This window comes from Artemia franciscana, chromosome 5, assembly GCF_032884065.1.
Source record: "Artemia franciscana chromosome 5, ASM3288406v1, whole genome shotgun sequence".
Lineage (NCBI taxonomy): Eukaryota > Metazoa > Arthropoda > Branchiopoda > Anostraca > Artemiidae > Artemia > Artemia franciscana.
Genome location: NC_088867.1, coordinates 41,306,936 through 41,332,534, shown reverse-complemented (window position 1 = coordinate 41,332,534; position 25,599 = coordinate 41,306,936). Strand labels below are relative to the sequence as shown.

The following is a 25,599-nucleotide window of genomic DNA, read 5'->3' as shown; positions in this document are numbered from 1 at the left end:
AATAATATAAAAAAAGTTACACTCCAGAGTTGCATGCTCCGATGTCGTCGAAGAAAGACACTATTATCTGCATTTGCGACCGTAAAAGCGCTCATACAACTTTCTTTAATAAACTGTTTTATAAGCAAAGAAGAGGCTCTTTAAACAGATCATGTGAATAGCTTCGTTAAAATAGTCGTAACTTAAAGTTCAACTTTCCCAAGGTAAATGTTTAGTGCTTCCTACGACAGTATAGGAAGAATTTGTTAGTAGTATTACAAAAAAAAAAAATGACAAATATTTAGACTGAAAATGATTTTTGTACCAACTGATCGTCAAAAACTGAAACGAAAATACTCTCAAAAGTTTTTGGGCTTGAACGTATTAAAGGTATGCGTTCCCTCCAAAACAAGCAATTCTACGATAAATCTGCAGCCGTTACTTATACCGAGAGGGGAAGACACTTACATGAGTGGATTAATTAGTCTCAGGTACATCCATTCACAAAGCCAGAATTATGATATTACTTACTTTTTCTTGAGGAAGGATCTGAACTTACCAGGAAGTGTAAAACTTATCCTTTTTTCAGCGGTTTTTGACCAAAATTTAAAAATTCAAGTCTGTACATGGATAAAACTGAATCTCAGCTACGGCAAAATTTTTGTCTTTGATTGAAATATTAAATTAAAACACATTTTTCAACTAAAAGTAAGGAGCATCGTTAAAACTTAAAACGAACAGAAATTATTATTCATATGAGGAGGGTTGCTTCTCCTCAACACCTCACTCTTTACGCTAAAGTTTTTTAGTACTTAAAAAATGCCTCTTATTGTTCTAATTAAACAAACACTGTTCCAGGATTCGTTCTTAAAGAATTGAAACATAATTCAAACTTTAACATAAAGAGCATGGTGTTGAGGAGGAGCGACCCCGCTCATATACATAACAATTTTTAGTCGTTTGAAATTTTAATGTTGCTCCTTACTTTCAGCGAAAAACTTGTTTTTTTATTTAATTTCTGATCGTTTTTTAAATAATGTCATAAAATCTGGCTATACCTCCACAAAAAAATCCCTCCTCCCTATGGATTTATTCTCTAGACCAGTGTTTCTCAAACTGTGGTAAGAGTGTCCCATAGGGGTACGCAAAAAGTTTTAGAGGGTACGTGGCCGGCCAACAAAAAAAAAACAACCCTTTAACTCTAGGACTGGCAATTTTATTTATATTTTAGCAATAGTTTACTTAGTACCGGTAACTGAGAAGGGGTACCTAAAATGCTTTGTGGGTTACAAAGGGGTAAAACTTCGAAATAAGTTTGAGAACCACTGCTCTAGACAATTCAATCCTGGTGAAAATTTACCCCGGACAAGTACCCTTAAAATATCCAAGCGTAAAATTGAGTCGGCAAAGAGAAAGCAATATGTAGTAATAATTTTGTACAGGAATTCTGGCAAACTCACCTATCATAAAATTTCCCCTGAAAAATTTACCCTCTGGAAACTTCCCTCCTCATAGGAAATTATTCCCATGGATAATCCCACCAGCAGAAAATTCACCCCCCCACCACCCGAAAAATGTATGCATACTTCCCAATAACAAATACTATACGTAAACAATGGGCAAATTTTGTAAATTAAAGACCATTTCCTAGGGGCTGTGGGGGGGGGGACATGATATATCCAAAGATATAGTTATTCGGCCTTTAAACTATGCCGAACGAAGTGGCTATCTCGAAATTTTGATCGGCCGAGTTGAGAAAAAAAATGATTAGCTGATTTTGAGAAAAAGACGTGGGAGGGGACTTGATGCCCTCCAATATTTTTGGTCGCTTAAAAAGGACACTAGAACATTTAATTTTTGTTCGAATGATCGCTCTCCCAACATTCTAGGACCACTGTGTCGATACGATCACCCCTGGAAAAAAAACGAACAAATATACACGCATCTGTGACCTTTCTTCTGGCAAAAACACAAACTTCCACATTTTTGCTCATAGAACCTCCACAGTAGGGTTCTCTGGTAGGCTGAATCTGACGGTATGATTTTCATTAGAATTCTTTGACTTTTAGGAGATATTTCCCCCTTTTTTAAAAAATCAGGCAAATTTCCCTCAGGCTCATAGCCTTTTATAGGTAAGACTAGACTTAATGAAACTTATATATTTGAAATCAGAATAATAAGCCGTTTCTTCTGATATGTCTATTGATGTCAAAATTCCATCTTAGCATCTCAGTGACTATTGAACTGGGTCGCTCCTTTTCGTTACCACAAATTGTTTGATTAAAACCTTGAGGGAGCATAAATATAGCACAACAAAACTTGCAACTGTGAAGGCACTTAAACTTTCAAGAGTTACAGTCATTTGAAAAAATATCATTTTTTCAGCATTTCTATGAAGTAATCTATTATTTACTACGTTGTTTAGGCGTGTGTGTTGTTTTTAGAACAAAAATTTAATTCAAAACGGGTTATTGCAATTTTATGAAACTTTCAAAGAGTTATAACTCTGGATACATGTCAGCCGTAAAAGTCAGCAAACATTTTCTTTTTCTTTATATTCTATATCGATTGATAAGTATACAAAAAATTATAAAAATTACACTTAAATAGTAAAATTTCCAAGTTCCTACAACTCTGTGAACGCTTCTGACCCCCAAAAAGTAAATATCAAGTTTTTATCATCAATTAAACTGCATATTCATTCATGGCAAGGATAGTTTCCAATTACGTCAATATTATAATCCAAAATACAGTATTTGAAAGAAGCTGCATCCTCTAGTTGCGTACCTAGTTTTGGATCTGGAATCTTGTAGTAATTTTTGGGCAAAATTTCTTTGGCTTACTTCTTTTTAATGATGGATACCATGGCGTATATATAGTCCTCAAGCCAAGAATCAACAATAACTGATCGGAAAAATATCCTGCCAGCATCCTTCTATGTATAAAACATAAAAGGCTAAAAAATGAAATAGCACAAAAAACTAGCGGGGAGAAATCCCAAGAAAAGGAAAAAAGGAAAACGAAAGTTTGAACATTTTATTCAAATCTTTAGGTGCACCAACATAGACGGTGTATGACTAGTTTTGAAAATACGTAATTACTTCTATGGTAAAACTTGAGTATCAAGAAAACGAAAATTTATCGACTAGGGCAAACTTGTAGAGCAGGAAACGAAAGTTTTAGTACTGCGACTTCTAAAAGTAAATCAATAGTGGCAAGACATGAGTAAATATCTCTGTTGCATTATTACATGATTGCTGTAATCGCTTTTTGAAGTCGTCTGTTCTCATAGAAAAAAAAATTATTCGATAGGCAATATTCATGAATCAAATTCGCTTCAGGCTCATGCAGAATAAAAAAACGAATGCAATAGCCAATGTTCGTATATTAAATCCGTGAGCAATTTTAGATGGTGTTATATTCACACGGGATTGTTTTATCTTAGACTGATGCTGTTGTTTAGAAAAAAAAGATGTCCTTTGATATGACTGTTGATGCTATGTAGGAAAAATTATCAAACAAACGGATAAGTGTGGAGTTTTTTAAACTGAATAACTTTTGGCAAAGAAAAAAAAATGCTAATTAAACTTGTAAGTTGCAACGACAAGTAAATGAATATAATTCTAGTTGACTATGTAAACTACTGAAAGAAAGACCCCCCCCCCCAAGAAAAAAAATGCTAGTTTAACCATGAACATTTTCAAGAAATAGTAGATTAATTTATAGCTATGTCCATAGGTTAGGGCTTTCAAGCTATCCTTCACATAAAAGCCTTAGGAGATCATTCAAACTCAAATCTAAATTCCCTTCTAAAGCCAAAATCAAAAGAAATTAATTCTAAAGAATAATTGAGCCGCTGCTGTATATCATTCAATACAACTGAAGCATATATAGACATGCTTGTATATATACATATACATATATATATATATATATATATATATATATATATATATATATATATATATATATATATATATATATATATATATATATTCATGTAAGACGTTCTCTGCGACCTTTCTTGATTTGTAATGACAAAAACTCAGTTGATATTGCCATCAGCATTAACGGCAAACATGAAAACAAGACGAAGAAAAGAATAGCATTTCATGGCGTCACAATCGAATTCAGTAAATTCGTATTAAATTGGCAATGAAACAACACAATTCACACCCTTATTGCACATGTAACACAAGTGGTAAAGAAAATATACAGGGTCAAACAACAAAAATGAAACATGCCAACTAGTCCCAAACAAACTAAAATACAGAACTTTTGAGTGAATTAACAATAAAAAGGTTCATGGCACTTTCATACTCTAAGACACATTTCATTCATTTTTCTTTGACAATTCGGCTTTTCCATTCTTTTCAGCAGCGTTTTTGTCAGCCGTGGCAGCTACTTTTCCACTTACGGCGCGTTGCATAGCATCAAAAATACCGCCCATAAAAACGGCACAGAACAGGTTTTCAAATGGCAAGAATGGGTCATGGATTCCAAGAAGAAGAGATGATAGCTGAAATTTGTACAAAAAAGGTTGATTAATTTACCTATTGGAATCGAAAGACTAGCTCACCCAAAGTTGCAAATTTAAGAGACTTCATATTTTTGAAGTATATGGTTGTCATGTAAGATAGGATTTGTTTCCAAAAAATGACTATCACAAGAACGATATGAAATAATCTCTCATATGATGTTTAAACTGAAAGTCAAACACACACACAAAAAAAAACAAGTAAATAAAGAAGACGTATTTGGTTAAGAAAGAAGAAGAAGAAAAATCAGATACATAGAAAGTCAGGATATCAAAAACAAATAGAACCAGTAAAATTTATGGATTAAAATAAACCGATTAATGAAAAAGTTGAGAGTCATGACTAATTGAAAATAAAAACAAAGCCAAGACAGATAGTTTTAGTGAGAGGCAAAGCCGACATAAACCTCTTCCCGCGTAAAAATGATCGCATTCCACTTGTTCGATAGATGGTAAAAATACTTAAAAAATATTAGTAAAAACAGATAATACACATGACATAGAAAACCCGAATTAGCAAAATGAAAATTATAGCAATTTCTGATAAAAAGGGAGAGGCGGAAGAAAAATGGGAAGGAGGTTCAATTATTTAACATATTGATTATTTAGAGAAAAGAAGTTCTTTATGGGGATTTTGTTGAAGCAGAAGGACAGAGATGAAGTATAGGGGGAAAATGACAAGGGAAAAGTGAATTGTTCCGGGTTATGGAGGGCACTATCGGCACTAAGGAAATTTGATTTCTCCACTTTACTTCTCCTTTGCTCTACAATGATTATATTGGCAGTGCGAAGAACCAAGATACAAGCCCTCATTAAATATACATATCTTAAATACGTTTCGTAAGAGCATCTTCTTGCCTTTTTATGACTTAGTAAAAATAATAGAGCCTCAATTGGCCCAAAGAGCACAGTAAAAAAAAGTAAGAGGGGAGTCTTAGCCCTAAAAATTGACTTTTCAAGGAAATTAGCCATGATCACATTTTTACACAAAAACCAATGTGCAACTACACTATTAAAAATAGTAGCAAGAGACAGCAGTGGAAGTATGTTGGATCAGGCATATACCTATACTTTTTTCCAATAGGGGAAGGGGGAGTTGTCTAAACAGATAAAAAAAAACTGAAAAATTATAAGATATTTATGGAAATCTGCTTAACTATTGAGATCCCGAGTGAACGGGTCAAGAGCCCCCTCTCCTCCTCTTTCCGAATATTTGACTAATTCAAATATCACAATTCAATGGATGTACGTACACTATAAACTAAAAATCAGAAGTTCTGTACATGATTGCCTATAACTAGCAATCATAAATAGAGGAAGACATCCCCACCCCTTCCAGCCTTTTAAACTTCATTCTTGAGCTACTTAGAAACAAATAGTTTATGTAACTGTCCTCCCCCGCTACATGTTTAGAGAGCAAGTTCTTTTGAAAACACAAATCAAGGAGGCCCTTATGTCCGTATTGTAAGCCATCAGACACTATATTCGCGGTTTCCACCTTCAGTGATCAAAGCCCTGCTGAATTGTCAACCCTGAACTTTGGTAAAAATGACCTAAAAAAGTTCATGTTCCTCTAATGCTATTTTAGTAAGACCATTTTGCTCACAAGGTGCGTTATCTGATCAGGTACAACACTGATAAGGTTAAGCCACCTCAGATCCTCGACCGGAATGTTAGTATTCCAGCTCGATCGGATCGATCTTGTTTCTCAGAAATTCTTCATGTCTCCCTTTTTTTTTACGGAAGCTTAGAGACACGAGTCAGCTTTCTATTTTATTGTCCGAGGACTCATTAAAAAGAAAAAAAATAATTTAGTTCATTCACCAATATATTCCTTCTATGACTAAAACTGAAAGTAATTAGGAAGAGATAATGGATGAATTGGGTCACCGGTGATAAATAGCCAACTCCGGTGGATAGCCAACCACCAGAGGCCCCAAGGGCTTTTGACAGGTCAGCTAAAAATTAAGAAGCTGACCAGCCAATTGAAAGTCAAAATGGTTTAAATGAATAAAACGGCACGTCTAAAAAAAAACATTCTAATCAAATGCAGCTATTTATGTAAATGGCAATTTTACATAATGACACCAGGAAGCTTTACCAGCTCCCCAGTGAATAACTGGAAAAAAAACAGCAAGTGCCCTACTTTCATCAGTAATGGTGAGAATTCTTTTCGAGAAAAGAGACCTCTGTAAAATGCTAATGTAACTACTTCCAACAGCTCCTTCGAAATCTGCAATAAACAAAATAAAACATATAATCCAACTAATCCTTAAGTGCTTGAAAGTTGAAACATCAATTCCCTAAGCTGAGAAGAAGCATTACAATCAATCCGAATCCCCCAAAAAATCCTAAAAGCCCAATGATGACATACCAGCCGACAGTCATTATTAAGAGACCCTTTAAATTCAAGCGATTTTAAAGTAGCTTTCGGGTCTGTGCATGGATACACTGTGTAGGATGCTATGAGAAGTGAAGCCTCTTCGAAGTTCAGACGACTAAAGTCCACTTATTCTGCAGCAGAAACCAGCGTTAGCATCAATGAAGAAGGTCTCAAAATAGTATTGATTAAGAGAATGCACCAAAACTTATCTCGTCTTCCAGCCTTTTCAATTTTATCACTGAATGGATATTGAAGGTCATTTGGTAGTAGATGTGCGGTGGTAATCCCCTTTTAACTTCAAATATCTTGACTGTTTCGATGGCGTTGACATCCAAGTGGAATTTGTCAAGGAAGCCCAACGAATGGTCAGTGTTGCTAAGGTGTCAAAGACCAAATCGTCACTGATTCTACTGTCAAAGACCAAATCGAAAAGTATCCCTGGAATAGACGATACCGTAGTTTCACATAACAAGAATAATATAGAAGAAGTACATTTTACAGAATACCTGATCGATTATCAATGCTCACCGGGAAGTCCTTGAAGATCTCAATGTACTATCCCTTAAAGGGACCAAGTTATGTTTTCTAATGTTTAAATTTAAAAATGTTTCTACAGACAAAATATGGATCCTTTTACAGGCTAAGCTCTGCGTTTACGATGTTGAAGACCTATCGAATCTCCATACGGTTACAAAACCTGGGTAATGGATGCTTGTCAGGCACATTCTCTTAAAACTCTTCAGCAGAGGTGTATAGGCCATATATTAGGACGTAGTTAATCAGAAAATCCAGTGAAGTTATTAAATAAAAAAACAAAACAAGTTGTTTCAATTGAAAGTAAGGAGCAGCATTTAAACTTAAAACGAACAGAAATTATTACGTATGTGAGGGAGGTTGCTCCTCCTCAAAACCTCACTCTTTACGCTAAAGTTTTCTGTACATTTAAAAAAAGATTTAGCTCTATAATATATAGTATAATATATAGTATTCTATAATATATAGTTCTAACTAAACGAACACTGTTTTGGGAGTCGTTCTTAAAGAATTGGGACAGAATTCAAATTTTAGCGTAAAGAACGAGGTGTTGAGGAGCAGCCCCCCTCATATACGTAATAGTTTTTGTTCGTTTTGAGTTTTCATGTTGCTCCTTACTTTCAGTTGAAAAAAACTTGTTTGTTTTTTTATTTAATTTCTGATCGTTTTTTAAGTAATGCCAGGAAATCTGGCTACATATCCACGGATAAATCCCTCCTACCCACGAATTCATTCTCTAGACAATCCAACCACTGTGAAAATTTTCCCCAGACAATTACCCATAACATCTCTACACATAAAATTGAGCCAGCAATGAGAAAGCAAGACATAAGAAGAATTTCGTATAGGAATGCTGGCCAATTCCCCTAGTGCAAAAATTTCCCGTGAAAAATTCACACCCTGAAAACTTCCCTACCCATGGAAAATTCCACCAGCAGAAAATTCGCCCCCCTCTCCCGAAAAATGTGTGCACACTTCCCAATAACAAATACTATCTGTGAACAATGGGCACATTTTGTAACTTAAATACTTTATCCCACAAGCTGTGGGGGGGGGGTCATAATATCTCCAAAGGTACAGTTATTCAGACTTTCACCTGAGCTGAACAAAATGGCTCTCAAAGTTTTGATCGAACCACTTTAAGAAAAAAAGGCCGAGGGATGGGGCCTACTTCCCCTCCCATTTTTTGTCACTTAAAAAGGACACTAAAACCTTTAATTTCTACTCGAATGAGCCCTTTTAGATATTCTAGGACCACGAGTCAATACAATAACGGGTCAATACAATAACCCCTGGAAAAAAAACACGAATCCGTGATCTCTCTTCTGAAAAAAATACAAAATTCTACATCTTTTCAGATGGAAGCTTTAAACCTCTACAGTAGGGTTCTCTGATATGCTGAATCTGATGTTGTGGTTTTCATTAAGATTCTATGACTTTTAGGGATTTTCTCCCTTTTTTCGAAAATAAGGCAAATTTTCTCAGGCTTGTAACCATGGATGGGTAAGACTAAACGTAATGAAACTTAAGTATTTAAAATTAACATAAAAATTCGATTCTTTTAGTATATCAACTGGTGTAAAAATACGTTTTTCAGAGTTTGGGTTGCTATTGAGCCTGGTCGCTCCTTACTTACAGTTTGTTACCACGAACGTTTGACTAGCAGAAGACGAGGGAACGCCTTTGCCCTCCAGACTCATTAAAGAATCATTTAAGAGAGTTAAGCCATGCTACAAACATACCTGACAATGCATAGAGACGCCTGTATTGCCTGCCCCTTGCCCCCACAGAAAAAGAGAGTAAGTAGGTAAGACGGCAATAGACCCTTAAGGTCCAAACCAGCAGTGCTGATCTCCGTTTTGTGGCCCTTCAGCCAGGAAGTGCAATGGGGAGTTGGGGGTCAACCATCCTGTGCTTTCGCACACCCTTCCTGCTTACCTTCCCCAGATTTCTCCAGGTACCTATTTAGAGCCGGGTCGACTCTGGCTGAGCTTACAGAGTCACGCCACTGACCCCCGTCCCAAACTAAATAACTGGTCACAACTGGGATTGAAACCGTGCCCCTTGGACACAGAATTCCCACGCCGACGCGCTAACCACTCAGCCAGGACGGCACCACAGAAAAAGAGGAACCAAAGACAGAAGGCGATATGACATAACACCGTCAAATCCAACTGGAGCCCTGCTCATGATCTTGACAGCACGGGAAGAGTTGTTGACATCAGTGGGTGCCATGATCAGCTTCTACACGGCTTGCAAGTGCGTCAAGATTTTTTTTTAATGTAATAAATACAAATTATACCCACTATGGTAGCCTACTTAAATATGGTAATGCGCTTAAGTATACCATAAGGAATTTGCGTTTTCGTTTCCTTACAGAGTTTATGTCTTGTTGTAAACAAAAAGTTACTCTATTCTTCTCTAAATAGAACACTTACCTCTTAACAAAGAAAAAGGTTCGAATATTACAGAGCGACTGTTCTATGCTTAAGCTACATCCTGTAAAAATGTAACAAAAAGATTAAAAGATCACCTTGAAGTAAACGAAGAAAAGAACAATTCCAAAGTAGACAAGGGCATGCGGTGCACTGATGTAGTCAGTTTTCTTGTCAATCACAAACACAATAGCAGCAGCGATGCAAGCCTTCGTTGGGCTAAAATTAGAAAATCATCAATTAATCTATACCGAAAGGAAGATACAAAAATACAAACGGCAGAGACGAAAAAGAGACACTGAACAAAAAAACAGAGAAAAAAAAAGAACTAGCAAAAAAAATCCATGTCATGTTTTTCAATAGCCAGATTATGAAAACAATAATTATTTACACTCAATCAACTGAAGCAACAGCGAAAGGAATGTCCAGTTTTGAAATTTCCACCCTGCTGAGATGGTGAATATCAATAGCTAAAAATAATATTATTAATGAATCAAAGAACAAAATTAAAGATGCAACAAAAGAAAATAAACAATTCAATCCAAGCCAAATTTTAAGGAGTCTCTTCGCCTCAGAGTCCTCATAAGCAGGAGAAATTATACTCCTTACGAATACAATTAATTATCACTTCCTCACAAATTGATTTTCGGGGAGGAAATCCACATAGATATGGGAATATAAAAGGGCCAAATCAAACATTTTTAATACCCAAGACGAAGCAACCACAAACAAGACATTGGAAAATGCCACAAAAGGATTTTTTTTAAACATTTTCTTATTTTGGAATACTTACAATGTGGGTTGAAGCAATTCAATAGCATTGGGGGTCCACACGCCTCTGATGAGTCGCTCGGCAATTTTAATGAATCCACCACCGTTTCCTTTGACAACTCCAATGACTATCATTATCAACCAGGAGTTGGGGAACAATTTGGCAGCATGAGACACGCCGTCATATACTTTCTTGGTTCTAAAAGAGAAACGCTGCTAAAAAAAAGCAAAAAAAACATTAAGAAAGAATGTTATTATCAAGGCCGTACTCGCTTGGGAGAAAACCGAGCGGAATGACCCCCCCCCCCCCCGAGATGCTGTTTTAGGGGAGGGACAGAGGAGGAGCTTGACCAAGACGCAGAGATTTTAGGGGTAAAAAATTTCAAATAAATAATTTAACGTTTATAATGTAATTTGATATTTTATTTTTATTAAAATACAGTAGAGGAACTGTTAATAAATGAAGGTAATTAGTAAGAAATTAATCAATTGATAAAATTGAAACAGGTCAAAACCAAAAAATAAATAATAATTATTAAAATAGTCAAATAATTTAAACAATCAATTTAAAGATAAAGCATAATTTATTTAATAAATAGAAAATAATTTTATTAATAATGAAAATTTGGCCAATCGAACAAGAACAAGTGAATCTCGAAATTTCGGATCTTAGCCCTTCCTCTCCTCCCAACTGAATTTCTAGGCATAACCATGATTGAAACCTGCACAGAAGCGATCAAATTTTCACTTTTTTTTAAAGGAATGTATCCCACCCCCACAAAACTTTTCCACTACACATAAGATGGATTTTTTAGGTGAAAAAGTTTTTCACCTAAGATGAATGTCGGCTTAGTTATGGAGTTTGGGCAGCAGCTTCAGAGACACGAGCTTCAACTCCTGGTTATACAGATGTTTTCACTTTTACCTTTAAAGAAAACCGCTTTCTGAATTATTTAAGCGCTGCTTCACTTTAAGCAACTTGTCGGACCATTTTAAATAAGCCCATTTCATATATTTCTGCGGGAAGTACATACGCCCCAATTTCTGTTTACACATGCTTTCATATTTACCTTTAAAGACAACCGCTTCTCAGACCTTTAAGCAATTTCCAGACATTTCTTGGGGAGAGACGTGCGCTTCACCTCCTGGTTACACAAAGGTTATGCAAATACTTTCATTTTTACCTTTAAAGACAACCGCTTCTCAAGCCTTTAAGTACCGCTCCACTTTATGGGCTTTTCCGGATCGTTCTGGCATTTCTGAGGGAATGACAGGAGATCCAACTCCTGTTAAGTTCAAGTTCTTTTATCCTTTGACTATACATATTTAAAACTATTCATATATTATCCCCGGCAAGGAGACTGGATCGTAAGCCGGGCGACAATACAAACGGTATAAACAAACAAACCCAGGAGAAACATATGTCATCACACTTCTCACTCTATCCCACACCAAAAAATAAATGCCAAAAACATTCATTGAAATTATTGTCATTATTTATCCAATAGCTAAACGGCCGGGAGCTACTCAAAAATTTTGATTTTAGTTTTTAATATTAATAGCGATAGCCACGGATCAAAAAAAGATTCATATGTGTTCCAATAATTTGTAATAATATTTTTAGGCGCTCGGAGACAATGAAAGGCACGGGAAGCTTACTTAAAGGACAACGAGTATTATATGGTCGGACTGAGGGAGGGCCTGGAAAAAATGATTTAAAGCAATCTGGTAGCCAATCCTTTAGAAAACGGACACAGAAAAGTATACATTGAAAAGCTAAAATTTGTCTAACCGGAATGATATTAAAATAACTGTAAAGACTCTTAGCTGGAAATTTACCAGGAAGAGAAACTGGGGAATAAAATAACATCTTAAGGATTCTCATTGCTTTATTTTGTAACGTTATGCAATGCTTCGATTTTTACCTTTAACAAAAACCGCTTCTCAGACTTTTAACCGCCTTTTCGGACGGTTTAATTTAAATAAACACTTGTCAGACATTTCTAGGGGAGGGACGGGAGCTTCAACTCTTGGTTACGCATATGCTTTCATTTTTACTTTTAAAGAGATCCGCTTTTCGGATATGCAAGTGTTGCTTCACTTTAAGCGCCTTTTAACTTTCAATTCAAATTGCTTGGAAATTTTACAGCTACTTTGAAAATATTTACCGACTACTACGTTTCAATAGGGCTTTATGTTACAACCCTCTCTACAGCAAAATTATGTTAATAAAAAGATGCCAAGGTAAAATAAGGTTAATAACTTCAACTTTATTGCTGTTTTGAAAATCTCACATATCTATGGGAATTGGCCTTGAAATTAATAGCTTTTATAGTGAGGATACAGAAGTCGCCATGTTTTGATATATACGTTAATCATTATCGTTAACTTGAATCATTAGCAGAAAGACATCTTACCGATAAACTTCTTTCAATGCAGCAATAAGGATTTTCACAGGTAAAAACTTGGCAAATTTGTATCCAATATCAAACGGTGAATAAAAAATAACATACCTAAAAACAGAAACGGTTTATTCAGTTATCAGAGTAAAACTGCAGCAAAAGACTTGTAAAAATACCATAAACATGAAAGAGTAAAGAAAGTACTGAACAATAACATTTATAAAAGTGACAGCCTATCCTGGTAAAAAAGTAATCGGATTAACGGCGCTTCTTGACTAGTAAGGTCCCTGTAGTGTGTTGCTAAAGCTGGATTCGGTCTCTGGGTCCCGCATTACTAAGCCAAGGTGAAACCCACTGTATCACCACAGGACAAGGGCTATCACGATGGGTCGAATGAACCTGCCCTATAGCCCGTCTAATAGCACCACCACAAACAAAAGTCGAAGAAGGAAAATCGCACTTCTTATTTGCATAATTCACAAAAATATCTAGCATGAAAAAGTAAAATAACAAAGCAGTGAAACAAGCTTTCATCTTTGTTAGTTCGGACAGGTAATAAAAGATCCGCAGAAATGCCATTCGTGGGTTTTATTTCCATCATTCAAACAAAATAGATACTCGTTTTGTTAAGAAGATCACGTGTCACAGTGTCACACACGCTTCATAAAGAGCTTTTTCTCCTACCGAGCAGAGAAAACTGGAAAAATCTATCAGACAAAACCAAAGACAACAAGAAACGCTATTTTGAGGGACCTGGATGCGTCCTCCCCCCCACCCCCACATTAATGATCATACAGTTCAAATCAACTTCTGGTACAATTACCATAGATCCCGTAGGTAGAAAAGACCTCTGTGCATCCTGTTTACAGGAAATCTGAATAATCACAAGTTTTTCGTTACCTACATTTGCAGTTTAGAAATGTACAGTCTTTGAACAAAAATATCAGTGCTGAATCAGCGAAAGTATTCAAATCCTACTGATTAATTCCGAGACGAAAAGTTTCGGAAATACCAATGGAACAACCTAACAAGAGGTATCAACAAAAACAAAATAGTCAACTTGGAGTAAAAATGCATCTCCATTCGGCAGATTCTGCCAAACTGACAGTATGCTGATCTGCAGATCCTGTAGTCCCCGGTCTGCAAACTGCCAATATGGAATTGGGTAGCAATTCTCCACTGAAATCGAACGTGCAGATAGGCATTGCTAATTTGCAGTCCGCCATAAGAAGACATGCTTTAAAACTGCCTTATTAGGAGACTTATCTATCAGCATAACGTAGGTTCAAATCGCACCCGTTCCACTATTAGTTTTACTGCCTCATATGGAAAACCCTAATATCACAAAAAACCAATATCACAAAAAGCCAGAGCATATTAGCCATTTTACGTCGAATTACTTTTAGGGGCCAATTTGAGTAACTAGAAACTAAATTTGTTTTCTAGCAATCAGTTTTTGATACCCGATTGCAAAATCAAGGAAGATTTGACGCTATTTCCAGAGGAAGAAAAGGAGTCAAAGAAAAAAAACTTTTCATTAGAAGGGGAATAAAACCGGAAAAAAAAATCAACTTAGTACACTTTTTTAGGTCTTTTTTTAGGTACTTAAAGCGCTTTTGGATCTCGGAGGGTAGGGGGGAGATGGGTAAGTATATTTGATACTGGACCTCAAACTGTAACGCGTGGAATTTTTATCACCCCCCCCCCCCCCCACCACTTCATAGCTTACCCTGATTATAAACTTTATTCAGATATAAGTAATCTGACAAAATGCTTTCAATAAAGCCCTTGCGTGTTAGCCGTATCTGACAAAAATGATCTGTATCTGTTCTCAAATGATCTAGTGTTAAAAAAAGTGACAGGACAAAATTTTTAAAAGTAAGAAATGCAGAAAATGGCAGATCTGATCATTAGAATGACCTACGAAATCTTTAATAGTTCATACCAACCGCCATAGCAGTTCTACAGACCAGTCCAAGGAGATGAAAAGACCTCTTCATATACCTCCCTCCACAAGAAGATGACTGAAATAAAAAGAAAATTCTAAACTACTTTCAGCTAACAAAACAAAGTCACATTTCAAAGCGCTTTCACGGCTATATTAAATAGGATTACATTAATATTATAAGGCAATAATTTGGTTGTTATTTCATTTTTGTTGTTATCCTTTTTTAGAACAGGACTGGGTCTGTACATGATCCCTGAAAGAAAATTTCCCAAGGAGGGGGGGGGGGGAGTGCTACCAGGAGCTTTGTTTTTACCAAAATTTCAACAGGAACATCCCTCATTTTCCCCATTTTTATAAATTTTTCTAGTGGTTTCTTGTTTTCTGGGGGATAGGCATTGCAACCTCCCCCCTTCAAGGGTCAATGAAATCTGTATAATTACTAAGAAATTTTAGATAAGTGGTAAAGCTTACGCACCACACAGCTGTAGCAAGAAGAACGCTCTGAGTATTTTTCAAGGGGCTAAGCATTGGTTCGCCAAGCAACAAAGCTGCAATAAACCCTCCAGCATAGATGACAAGCATAGTAGAGACCCAGCAAGCCAATGGGTGTTTCCTAGAAAACCCATGAGATCCTGCAAGATGAGTGTTAATTTTAAGTCACACAAATTGATGAATACCAAATATATTTTTTATAGCAGGAATAATTAAAATACTAAAAGCGGTCAAAAAATTCACACTGCATCACGCATATGGTCCCATCCCGAATATTTGAAAATAAAAATTGAAAGGGGGAGGGGGCCTAGTTACATTGCAATATGATTGTCTTTTGCATGAATACTCTGTCGTAACTATGTACGCCCATAAACAAACTTCTTTTTAAGGCCGTTTTTGCTAAACATTTGCTTTTCACATTTGGCTATTACATTACTTTTTACAAAAAAATAAAATAAAATAATAATTTGACAGAGTTTTGGATTCGGTAGTCTTAACTCATCTTGAGTATACGGTAAATAAGGTAAAGCTAAGGGTTGATCCTTGAGTAAAGGTTAATGGTTAATTATCGGTAAAATCTCACAAAAAAAGAGAAAAAACTCTTGAGACTTTAAGAAAAGAAGAAGTCCCTTACTAGCTTACGCGGCTGGCTGGGCCAAGTCACTTGTTTAATCAGAGTGGGATGGAGGAGTCTCCGTCATTGTTTCAGCTCAGAGATCAAAAAACCTTCACAAAGCCTCACCTTTATCCTATTCCAGGTCCTGGATCGATCTTAGGAGTACGGTTGAGTCGAAATTTTATCGTCAAACTATTTAACAGATTGATACTTTTCAGTGACAGTTGCAGAAATAACTTTTACGAAAATTAATTTTAAGGATACACGATCTCCTTAGAATTGAGGAGTTAGATTTCACTTACTCCAGCATAAAAAATTCAAAATTAAGCTTGCCGAGCTTCATTTATTTGTTTCAGACTATATAAAATCTTAAATAGCTCAGAAACAAAGTCATTATCACAAATTAACTTCAGTTTTTCCATGGACGCAAACACAATAGAGAGGGGGAGTATCCGGAAGATTTAAGTAAAAATATATTTTGTATTGAATTAAAAAAAAAGAAAAAAAAGAAGTAGATGTTTAGTATACAGTTATTCTGTATTTCATGTCTACACCTGTTATTGCTTTGCGTCGAAAAAACCTTCATAAAAATGCAGACTACAAAATTACCTAACAAGACCGAGCTCCTTACATACTCCCTTTGACTTCCAAATATAGATGTCTCATGGGTACGCCTATTGTCATTATACAGTTGCAGAAAATGTCTTGACATCGAGGCATTCTACATGTATTTTCTCAGCCAGACGTTATGAAAGAGACATGTTTCTCAGACTTTCTAAAGAATTTAAAACTCAATTGCTGTCTCACTAGGAAATGACTTCCCCGGAAGATTATTATTAGACACCATGAACATATAAAAACAGCTGCTCCCTTCCTGAAGGCAGATAAAATGGGGACCACGTGTTTTACTGGGATTTCTAATGTTGTATTCTCTAATAAATTCGAAGACGTTGCTGGTCAGCATGTTTACGTAGGATAGGTACCAATGTTAGCGATAAGAACGCCGACAATAGCAATGGTATTGTCACCAAATTCTGTTGTCACCAATGCCGCTATAGAAATTGTCCAGACGACTTAATAAAAATTGGCCGACACTTTTTGCAGCGGGCAAAGGGAAAAGAGAAATACATATTTAATAAATATTAGCAATCAATGTATCAACAAGAAAAAAAACCTTGGTTTCTAAATAACATAACAGTTAGTCTTTTGTCGGAGTATTGATGGTCCAAAGCCGATACAACAATCTACCGTCTACTAGACCATAATTACCGGGATGGACACCACTCAACAGCGTCATTAGGCCCAACACGACGCCGGTATGAGGTACCACAATTTTTACCAACGGGTAATTTTTATTCATTGATTTCTTTTTTGGAGGGGGGGATATCTGCATAATATCCGTCTTGGGAATTGGAATAAAATAATATCTACATGTTATATACGCTAGCTATGATTTTATTCTGTAATTATATTAAGTCCTATTATATCATATTGTTCGGTCCTATAAACGGAAAAAACATCCACAGGAAAAAAAACCCAAAGAAACTAAGCAGATATAAGAACTAGGGACCACCATCCCATCATTTAGTGTGCGGTAAATACCTATTCCCGAGTTGTTTTTTTTACGGAGCCTGACAGTTCCTGAACTAAGTCACCATTTTTATTGGGGAAGGGGGGGATAAATTGAGGTGGGAACTTGGGAAAACCTTCCCATGTTCTAGCTTGTCCTGTGGATTCATTACTGAAAGTTGTTCAAGCAGCTTGAATATTTCTCGAGGGAAATAGAAGTTACTGTTCTAGAGAAGAAGAACAGTGAAAGTAATAACTAGTTCCACTGATGCAGCAGAATAATATTTCAGGCCGACAAAAAGTCATTGTCATGTAGCGGTTCCTTTTTACTAAAAACGCCATTATGCATTTATGTATACGTTAATGCAATGTGAACATTGCATACATGTTTTATACAATGTATATAAGTATACTATGCACAAGAATAACACTGCTGCAGTTAAGGTAGGAAATGAGGTTAGCAGCTAGTTTCGTATTAAATCAGGAGTTAAGCAGGGTTGTGTTCCATCTCCCTTTACATGGATAATTTTGATGGACTTTGTCTTAAGGAGCCCAGGAAAGGCAATGGGAGACCACAGAATCAAATGGGGGGGGGGCTTTGAGACTCTCCTGGACTTAGATTATGCTATTGGTTTAAGCATTCTAGATGAAAACGTAAGCAAAATGAATGAACTTTGGAGGTTTTGACTAAGTCACTAAGGCAAGGACGTTGGGTAAGGTGACGTTGAGTAACGAAGAGATTGATCAAATGGGCAGCTTCAATTACCATGGTAGTATTGTTAGTAAAGACGGTGGGACCAGGGAAGATATTAAAAGTAGAATTGCCAAGGCTCAGGGTGTTCACAGTTAAAAAAAAAGCTTCAAGAACAGGAAGATAAGTCTGAAAACCTAAATTAGAATATTGGAAGCTACAGTGATGACGGTGGTCAAACATGGCTTTGAAGCATGGGCGCTCCGAAAAGCGGGTTCAGATTTGCTCGATGTTTTCCAGAGAAATTGCCTACGAATTGTTCTGGGTACCCGGCTGACTGATCGTATTTCAAACAGTAGGCTGTACGAAAAGTGTGGTTGAATCCCGCTTTCTAGGGCTATAATAAGAGAAAAGTTCTAGGACACGTTCTGCAGATGAAGGATGACAGATTGCTGAAAATTGCCCTTTTTGGCCAATCGTCTAGGCAAGTATTCTTCTTTATATAAACACAGTCAAAACCCCTGGGGCTTGATTTCTGCTGGGGGGAAGTTCATTCCACATGGTAACTAGTCACTAGATGATGTTTCTTCGTAAGCATTTTTTCACATAAGACTACTTACAAGTAAATCAATTGCGGAGGATACGGGGTCACTACCTTCAAATCTGGTTGGGATTATTTCTTTTCGGGGAGGGAGAATACAGTTGCAATGGTTAAACAGTTCTGAAGTGATTTCATAAGGCTTTGTGCGACTATCAGTAAACGTTTACACCTTATTCTCTAATAAAATAGAATTAATAATAGTATAATATGCGCGATCTGAATAGGGGAAGGGGTGTCTCCGAGGTTAGTACAAGGACAACCCTGCAGAACGAAGATGGCCTAAAAAAATTATTTGGCCGTTCTTTTGGCTTCGTTATTTACGATTAGCCAAAGTTTAAGAGATGTATTCCTAAATGGATCTGATACCACATTCAGATGCAAGGATTTGGGCGCTATGTTCGATGTGAAAATTTTCATACGAATGTTTTCACATCGGTTTTCTTCGGAGTAAAAGGCTATAAGAAATCCTAAGATTTTTCTGACAGCTTTAGAGGATATCTCGAAAAAATCTCTGGTTGAAATAATGACAAAATCGTTAAACAAGACTGCAATAAAACTCGCATGAATCCACCGAGCCTTTATCAATACAATAGATATATAGTATATATGTATCTACTAAGCTTAACAGACAGCATGCAGTACTATAATCTAAAACAGTCATTAAGAACTCTGGATCGGGGACAGATACAGGAACCAGCAGCACTAAATTGCGCGGTGAGAATGTTGTAGACTTGCAATTACTTTGAATATTACGAAGAGTTAAAAAGCCAAGAACTACTCATAAAGTCCTGGGACGCATTTCTTTTTGTAAACATAGGCTTAACTAATTCGCCGTTTTTCAAGCTGGGTTTGCGACCATTTAGACAAGAATATGCAATGGATCAGAAAAGAACTACCCTCACATTCAGCAAGCTCATTGTAATTATTGAGTTACTTTCAAAAGCGCTTATTAAACCAATTAAATTAGATCTTTATTTTATGTGCTTCAGAACTCAATAGCCTACAATTCCTCCTTTTTAAGATAGAAAATTCTTGATGTATTTATCTATCAGGATCAATTTAGAATTTATCATCGTTAGAATCTTTCTTGGTGCTAAAGGAGTAGCAAGATTTTTAACCCTACTGTCTTTTTTCAATTTCAACTGTATTATTTGGTACAAAAGGAAAAACGACCACTAAACATAATAGGAAGTTTGATCACTAGATTTAAGCCTTAAAACAAGACTTAAACTGTAAAATTTTTATTGCTGTCAAAACGGCATTCAACACAGTACGGTAATTGCGTTTATTCAATAAGTAATAGCAATTAATAACAATACGCTATACTGAACGTGGGATGAACTTTTACGTAAGAAGAACCTTTTATTAATTCACTAACATCAATTTCAACCCAATTTTTTGGGTATTTTAAAACCTTTAAAATAAATAAAATAATATATAAAATAATAACGAATGAAAAAATTTGTCTCCATTAATAAAAATTGAAACTCAAACTATTTTTAAATATAAGACTATCGAAATGTTAAGGGGAACCAAAACGCTAAAAAAGCGAAAAAAAAAGAACTAAGAGCTCACATGGCACTTGTGACGAGATCGGAAGAGCCAAGAGCTCATATGATATGAGCTCTGGCAAAATTCTAAGAATCAATAGATTGCTTTAAAAGGAAAATCAGAGACTTAATGCCGGTTGGGATTTAAAATAAGAGCTCTGAGTCACGAGGTCCTTCTAAACATCAAAATTCATTAGGATCCGATCACCCACTCATAAGTTAAAAATACCCAAATTTTTCTAATTTTTCCTCTCCCTTCAGCCCCCTATATGGTTGAATCAGGGAAAACGACTTTATCAAGTCAATTTGTGCAGCTCCCTGACACGCCTACTAATTTTCATCGCCCTAGCACGTCCAGAAGCACCAAACTCGCCAAAGCACTGAACCCTACCCCTGAACTCCCCCAAAGAGAGCGGATCCAGTCCGGTTACGTCAATCACGTATCTACGACATTTATAAGCGTTTTCCAAGATTTCCCGAATCCCCCTCCAAATTCCTCCAATGTCAACAGATCTGGTCAGGATTTGAAATAAGAGCTCTGAGACATGAGTTCCTTCTAAATATCAAATTTCATTAAGATCCAGCCATCCGTTCTTAAGTTAAAATACGTCAATTTTTCTAATTTTTCCAAATTAATAACCCCCAGCTCCCCTAAAGAGAACGGATCCGTTCCAATTATATCAGTCACGTATCTATAACTTGTGCTTATTCTTCCCATCAAGTTTCATCCCAATCTCTCCACTAAGGGTTTTCAAAGATTTCCGGTTTCCCCTTCCAGCTCCCCCCAATGTCACCGGATCCGATCGGGATTTAAAATTAGAGTTTTAAAGCACAAGTTCCTTCTAAAGATCAAATTTCATTAAGATCTGATCACCCGTTCGCAAGTTGCAAATAGCTCATTTTTTTCTAATTTTTCCGAATTACTCCCCCCCCCAACTCCACCAAAGATAGCAGATCCGGTCCGGTTATTTCCGTCACATATCTTGGACTTGTGATTATTCTTCCAACCAAGTTTCACCCTGATCTCTGCGCTTTAAGCGTTTTCCCAGATTTCCCTCCTCCCCCCCGTAGACACTGGATCCGGTCGGGATTTATATAAGAGAACTGAGTTACGAGGTCCTTCTAAATACGAAATTTCCTTAAGATCCGAACACTCCTTCGTATGTTAAAAATACCTCATTTTTTCTATTTTTTTAGAATTGACCCCACCCCACCAACTTCCACAAATAGAGCGGATCCGTTCAGGTTATGTCAATTACGTATCTAGAACTTGTGCTTATTTTTCCCACCAAGCTTCATCCCGTCCCTCCACTCTAAGCGTTTTCCAAAGTTTTAGGCCCCTCCTCCAACTCCGCCCAATGTCACTGTATCCGATCGGGATTTAAAACAAGAGCTCTGAGACACGATATCCTTCCAAACATCAAATTTCATTAAGATCCAATCACTCCTTCGTAAGTTGAAAATACCTCATTTTTTCTAATTTTCCAGAATTAACCCTCCCCCCAACTCCCCCAAAGAGAGCGGATCCTTTCCGATTATGTCAATCACGTATCCCACATCCCCCCAGATTTAACCACCCCCTCCAGATGGTCGAATCTGGGAAACGACAATTTCTAATTTAATCTGGTCTGGTTCCTGATACGCCTGCCAAATTTCATCGTCCTAGCTTACCTGGAAGTGCCTGAAGTAGCAAAACCGGGACAGACAGACCGACAGAATTTGCGACCGCTGTATGTCACTTGGTAGAAACCAAGTGCCATAAAAAGAATTAAACCCACCTACAATACCTCACTTTTCGCAGTAAAAGAACAAGACATTACAATCTGAAGAGACTAATATACTCCATTGATTTTTTCGACCCGATCGATATTTTCTACAAATAACAGTGATATTCCTTTGTTTAAGAGATAAATTAATGAAATCCTTTTTAGTGAGTGTGAATTGTATTTATCTTTTTTAGGGGGGAGTAGGGATGGTAAATAATAACTTATTATAACCTCTTGAGGGTTTATTATTTATTAAGTTCTGTATTATTTTTAGTGTATTTTTGCCATCCCCCTCGGACAAGTTTTTTTTTATTTCTCGGGGTGGCAGTTAATACTGATGTTGTATTTTATTTTAATATATATCTTTCTCTCTCCCTCAATTCTTGTTCACCTACTTGTATTGGAGGAAAGTACCGGCCCGTGCTACCGGGACTTCTAACTTGAAGTTACAATTTTCTAGCTGTGAATAAATTATCTCAGTATCAAGGAAAAAAGTATTTTGAAAAAAAACAACAATACTATCGATAAGGTACCGGTTTCGCCTCAAATTCTTGAAAACTTCTGGCACATCGAAGCGAATCAGAAATAGATTTCTATCACCGGAGACGCAAAGAAAGTCACTGGAAACTTGAAATCAAACCGGTAAATCACCAATGTTCTAATTCTTTTGACTTAATTTAAAAGTAAACCCACTGGAGACAGTGCACTACACGAGGAAAATATCTCAGCAAATTAGCCTATTACGCAATGAGGAAAATTACAAGCTGCTTTCGTGGGTCAAAATAACGTAAAATTTATAAGGGAAACACTCGAATTAATTTGTGCAATGTTGGTAAACGGGACTTATCAGAAAGGTTTAATTTAAGAATGTGAATGGCGTCCATTATAATTCGTAGTTTGGCTCCATACACTGTGTCTGCTTAAACTAGTGCAAGAATTTCAGTTTGACCTCTTTTTGATGCCGTCAAAACAAAAGAATCTTTCTCACTTTCCTTTTATATAAATTGAACTGAAAACGATACTTCAAGCAGAATTTAGAATTATCAAAATTGTCTGAATCATTTTCACTCCATGGGAAACAACTATCATTTGAACAATAAATAGTTCTAACTATCAATGTAATTATCAGATATAGGCATAAAACCTTTCGCTTTGGGTGCAATCTCTCTGCAGAATTTTTTTTAGCATTATATAGCTTAGATTTGACATGAAACCTGACATGTCGGATTTCATGTCACATCTAAGCTGTTTAATGCTAAAAAAACCTCTCATTAGCCTAACTGACGATAGTCAGTTAGATTACCAACTGACACGCATACAAATAGAAAGGAAATACTCGAAGGGGGCAGGAGCCAAACAGCATGAGTGCAACCTGATCCTAGATAGGTAAAAGCGAATCTTTATGGCCAATGTTGAATACTTTGAATTTTTTATGTGGAGGCTCAGTCCCCCCCCCGGGTGAAGATATTTTTGAGGGTGGCTGTGACCCTCGAATCGCAAAATTTTATAGCTATGCATTAAAAGAAAGATGAATATTAGCAAATGTGCAAAATACAGATCTTTCAAGATGTTAATTCTGTTAAAGAGCCTATATTTCTTTATAGACTATTCTCGAATCTATCTACCCGGGGAAGATATTAGTAATATCTAGTTTTGTTATCACGATTTTTTTTTCTCAACTGCAAAATTTAAGTTATTTCATATTTAATTGCTTCTTGAATAGACTCCTATTTTTATCCGTGAGCTTTTCTGCATCAACGGAATAAAAAAAAAGCTTACGCGTGTAAAGTTAAGTTACAAATAAGCATCATATTAGTTCAGTGAAACTTAACGTTCAGAAAAAAGCCTAAAGGCAGCGGTTGTAAAATAAAATCTCGTAAGAGGGACTAGGGAAGAAGCTGAAGAAACTAAAACTCATAGCTCCAAAGTTTATAGTCCTAAATCCAAACATTTTTTGGCAAATGACCCTTCTGACTAAGGGCATATCCGGGATTTTATTTCGGAGGATTTTTTTAAGAGGGGGTTTACAAACGAGAAATTAAAAACCGCATCAAAAGTTTGTTTATATAGATTTTTGTTACGTTTTTAGGATACAAAGACAAGACTATAGGAAAGGGTTGCACCCGAAAGCCCCACCCGGGACGGCCTTGCTTCTGACCAAAACCGTGTGTCACTTAATAATTAGGTCATTGATTTTACCTTTTTATGCAAATTCAGATTTTAAGACTTAACAAGAACAAATTAATTAGTTACTAAAACGAATTTTTTATTAGTTCCAACTCCATTAAATTCCAATTTTGTCAGCGTTTTTTCTAGCTCACTTCTTTTTCCTGACTTCTTACTCTCCTGACCTTTTCCCCATTTCCTAAGGTTTTGTTAGTAGATTATCAGCAAGAAGTCTTTGTAGCACTAATTATTTTTGAATTTCTGCAACGCCTGCCAGGGGGTTTGATTTCCCAGAGAAAGGACAATTTTATATTAAGATAGTGAACTAGGAGGAGAGGGGGGCTCCTAAGATCAACTTGTTTGGAATCAACTGAAGCGATGTCATTTTAAACACGCTATCTGGAAAAATAATATAGAAAGTTTATTTTGAGTTTTTCCCACGCACAAAGATGCAGTTTATACGAATTGGCAGTTCCAGTTTCAGCATAAGGAGCTATTCACCACCAAGCTTCAACATGTTTCGGCAAAGAGTTGGTGCAGAATTGTCAAGGATGCTTTACCGTCGTCCAAGGGGACTTCAATTCTTACTCTACATACTGACGGGACTATAGAACGTGATCCACAGGCAAAGGCTGAAGCTCTTGCTAAAGCTTTTGCCCAATTCTCAAATCTGGACGAAGACGGCAGAGAAGTGCCAAATTTATATGAACGAACCAATACTATCCTGGATCGTATGATTTTTTTTTTTGTTCCTACGATCCTTCGCATTTTGCAGCATCTTGATGTGACTAAAGCCACATATACCGCAACATACTAACTATTGTCCTCAAATTCTGCACAGCCAAACTAGCTGGGCCTTTGTCATTGCCTTTCCGGACTTGATTTCACTCCAGATATAAAAATATTATGAGATATTTAAACAGCAAATACACAGGAATAAGCTAAATCAAGTTCTAGAAGCCAAGAACAATATTCAAAAAGCTAACCTGTATAAGTCTAGGCTAGCTATGCTTAATTAAAAATGTAATTCTTATCTCGTAGGTTAATTTCCCTGGAAATATTCTGCTAGACGCAAAGGATTAAAATCTCGGATTAAATGGATATGATCCTCATGTTTTTTTTTGTCAAATATAGGGAAGCTTTTGATAAACATGATTAG

At 36.4% G+C, this 25,599-nt stretch overlaps 1 protein-coding gene across 2 annotated transcripts in view; it reads right to left on the bottom strand.

Moving 5' to 3' along the window:
* Positions 1–3,001: 3,001 nt before the first annotated feature.
* LOC136027426 (trimeric intracellular cation channel type 1B.1-like) overlaps positions 3,002–25,599 on the bottom strand; it is a 41,223-nt gene continuing 18,625 nt past the window's right edge. For both annotated transcript variants that reach the window (XM_065704686.1, XM_065704687.1), the window contains exons 3-7: positions 15,465–15,621; positions 13,057–13,152; positions 10,662–10,838; positions 9,967–10,087; positions 3,002–4,498 (exon numbers count right to left, since the gene is read on the bottom strand). In XM_065704686.1, the coding sequence (XP_065560758.1) occupies positions 4,313–4,498; positions 9,967–10,087; positions 10,662–10,838; positions 13,057–13,152; positions 15,465–15,621 (737 nt within the window). In that variant the 3' untranslated portion in view covers positions 3,002–4,312. The remainder of the gene's footprint in view (positions 4,499–9,966; positions 10,088–10,661; positions 10,839–13,056; positions 13,153–15,464; positions 15,622–25,599) is intronic.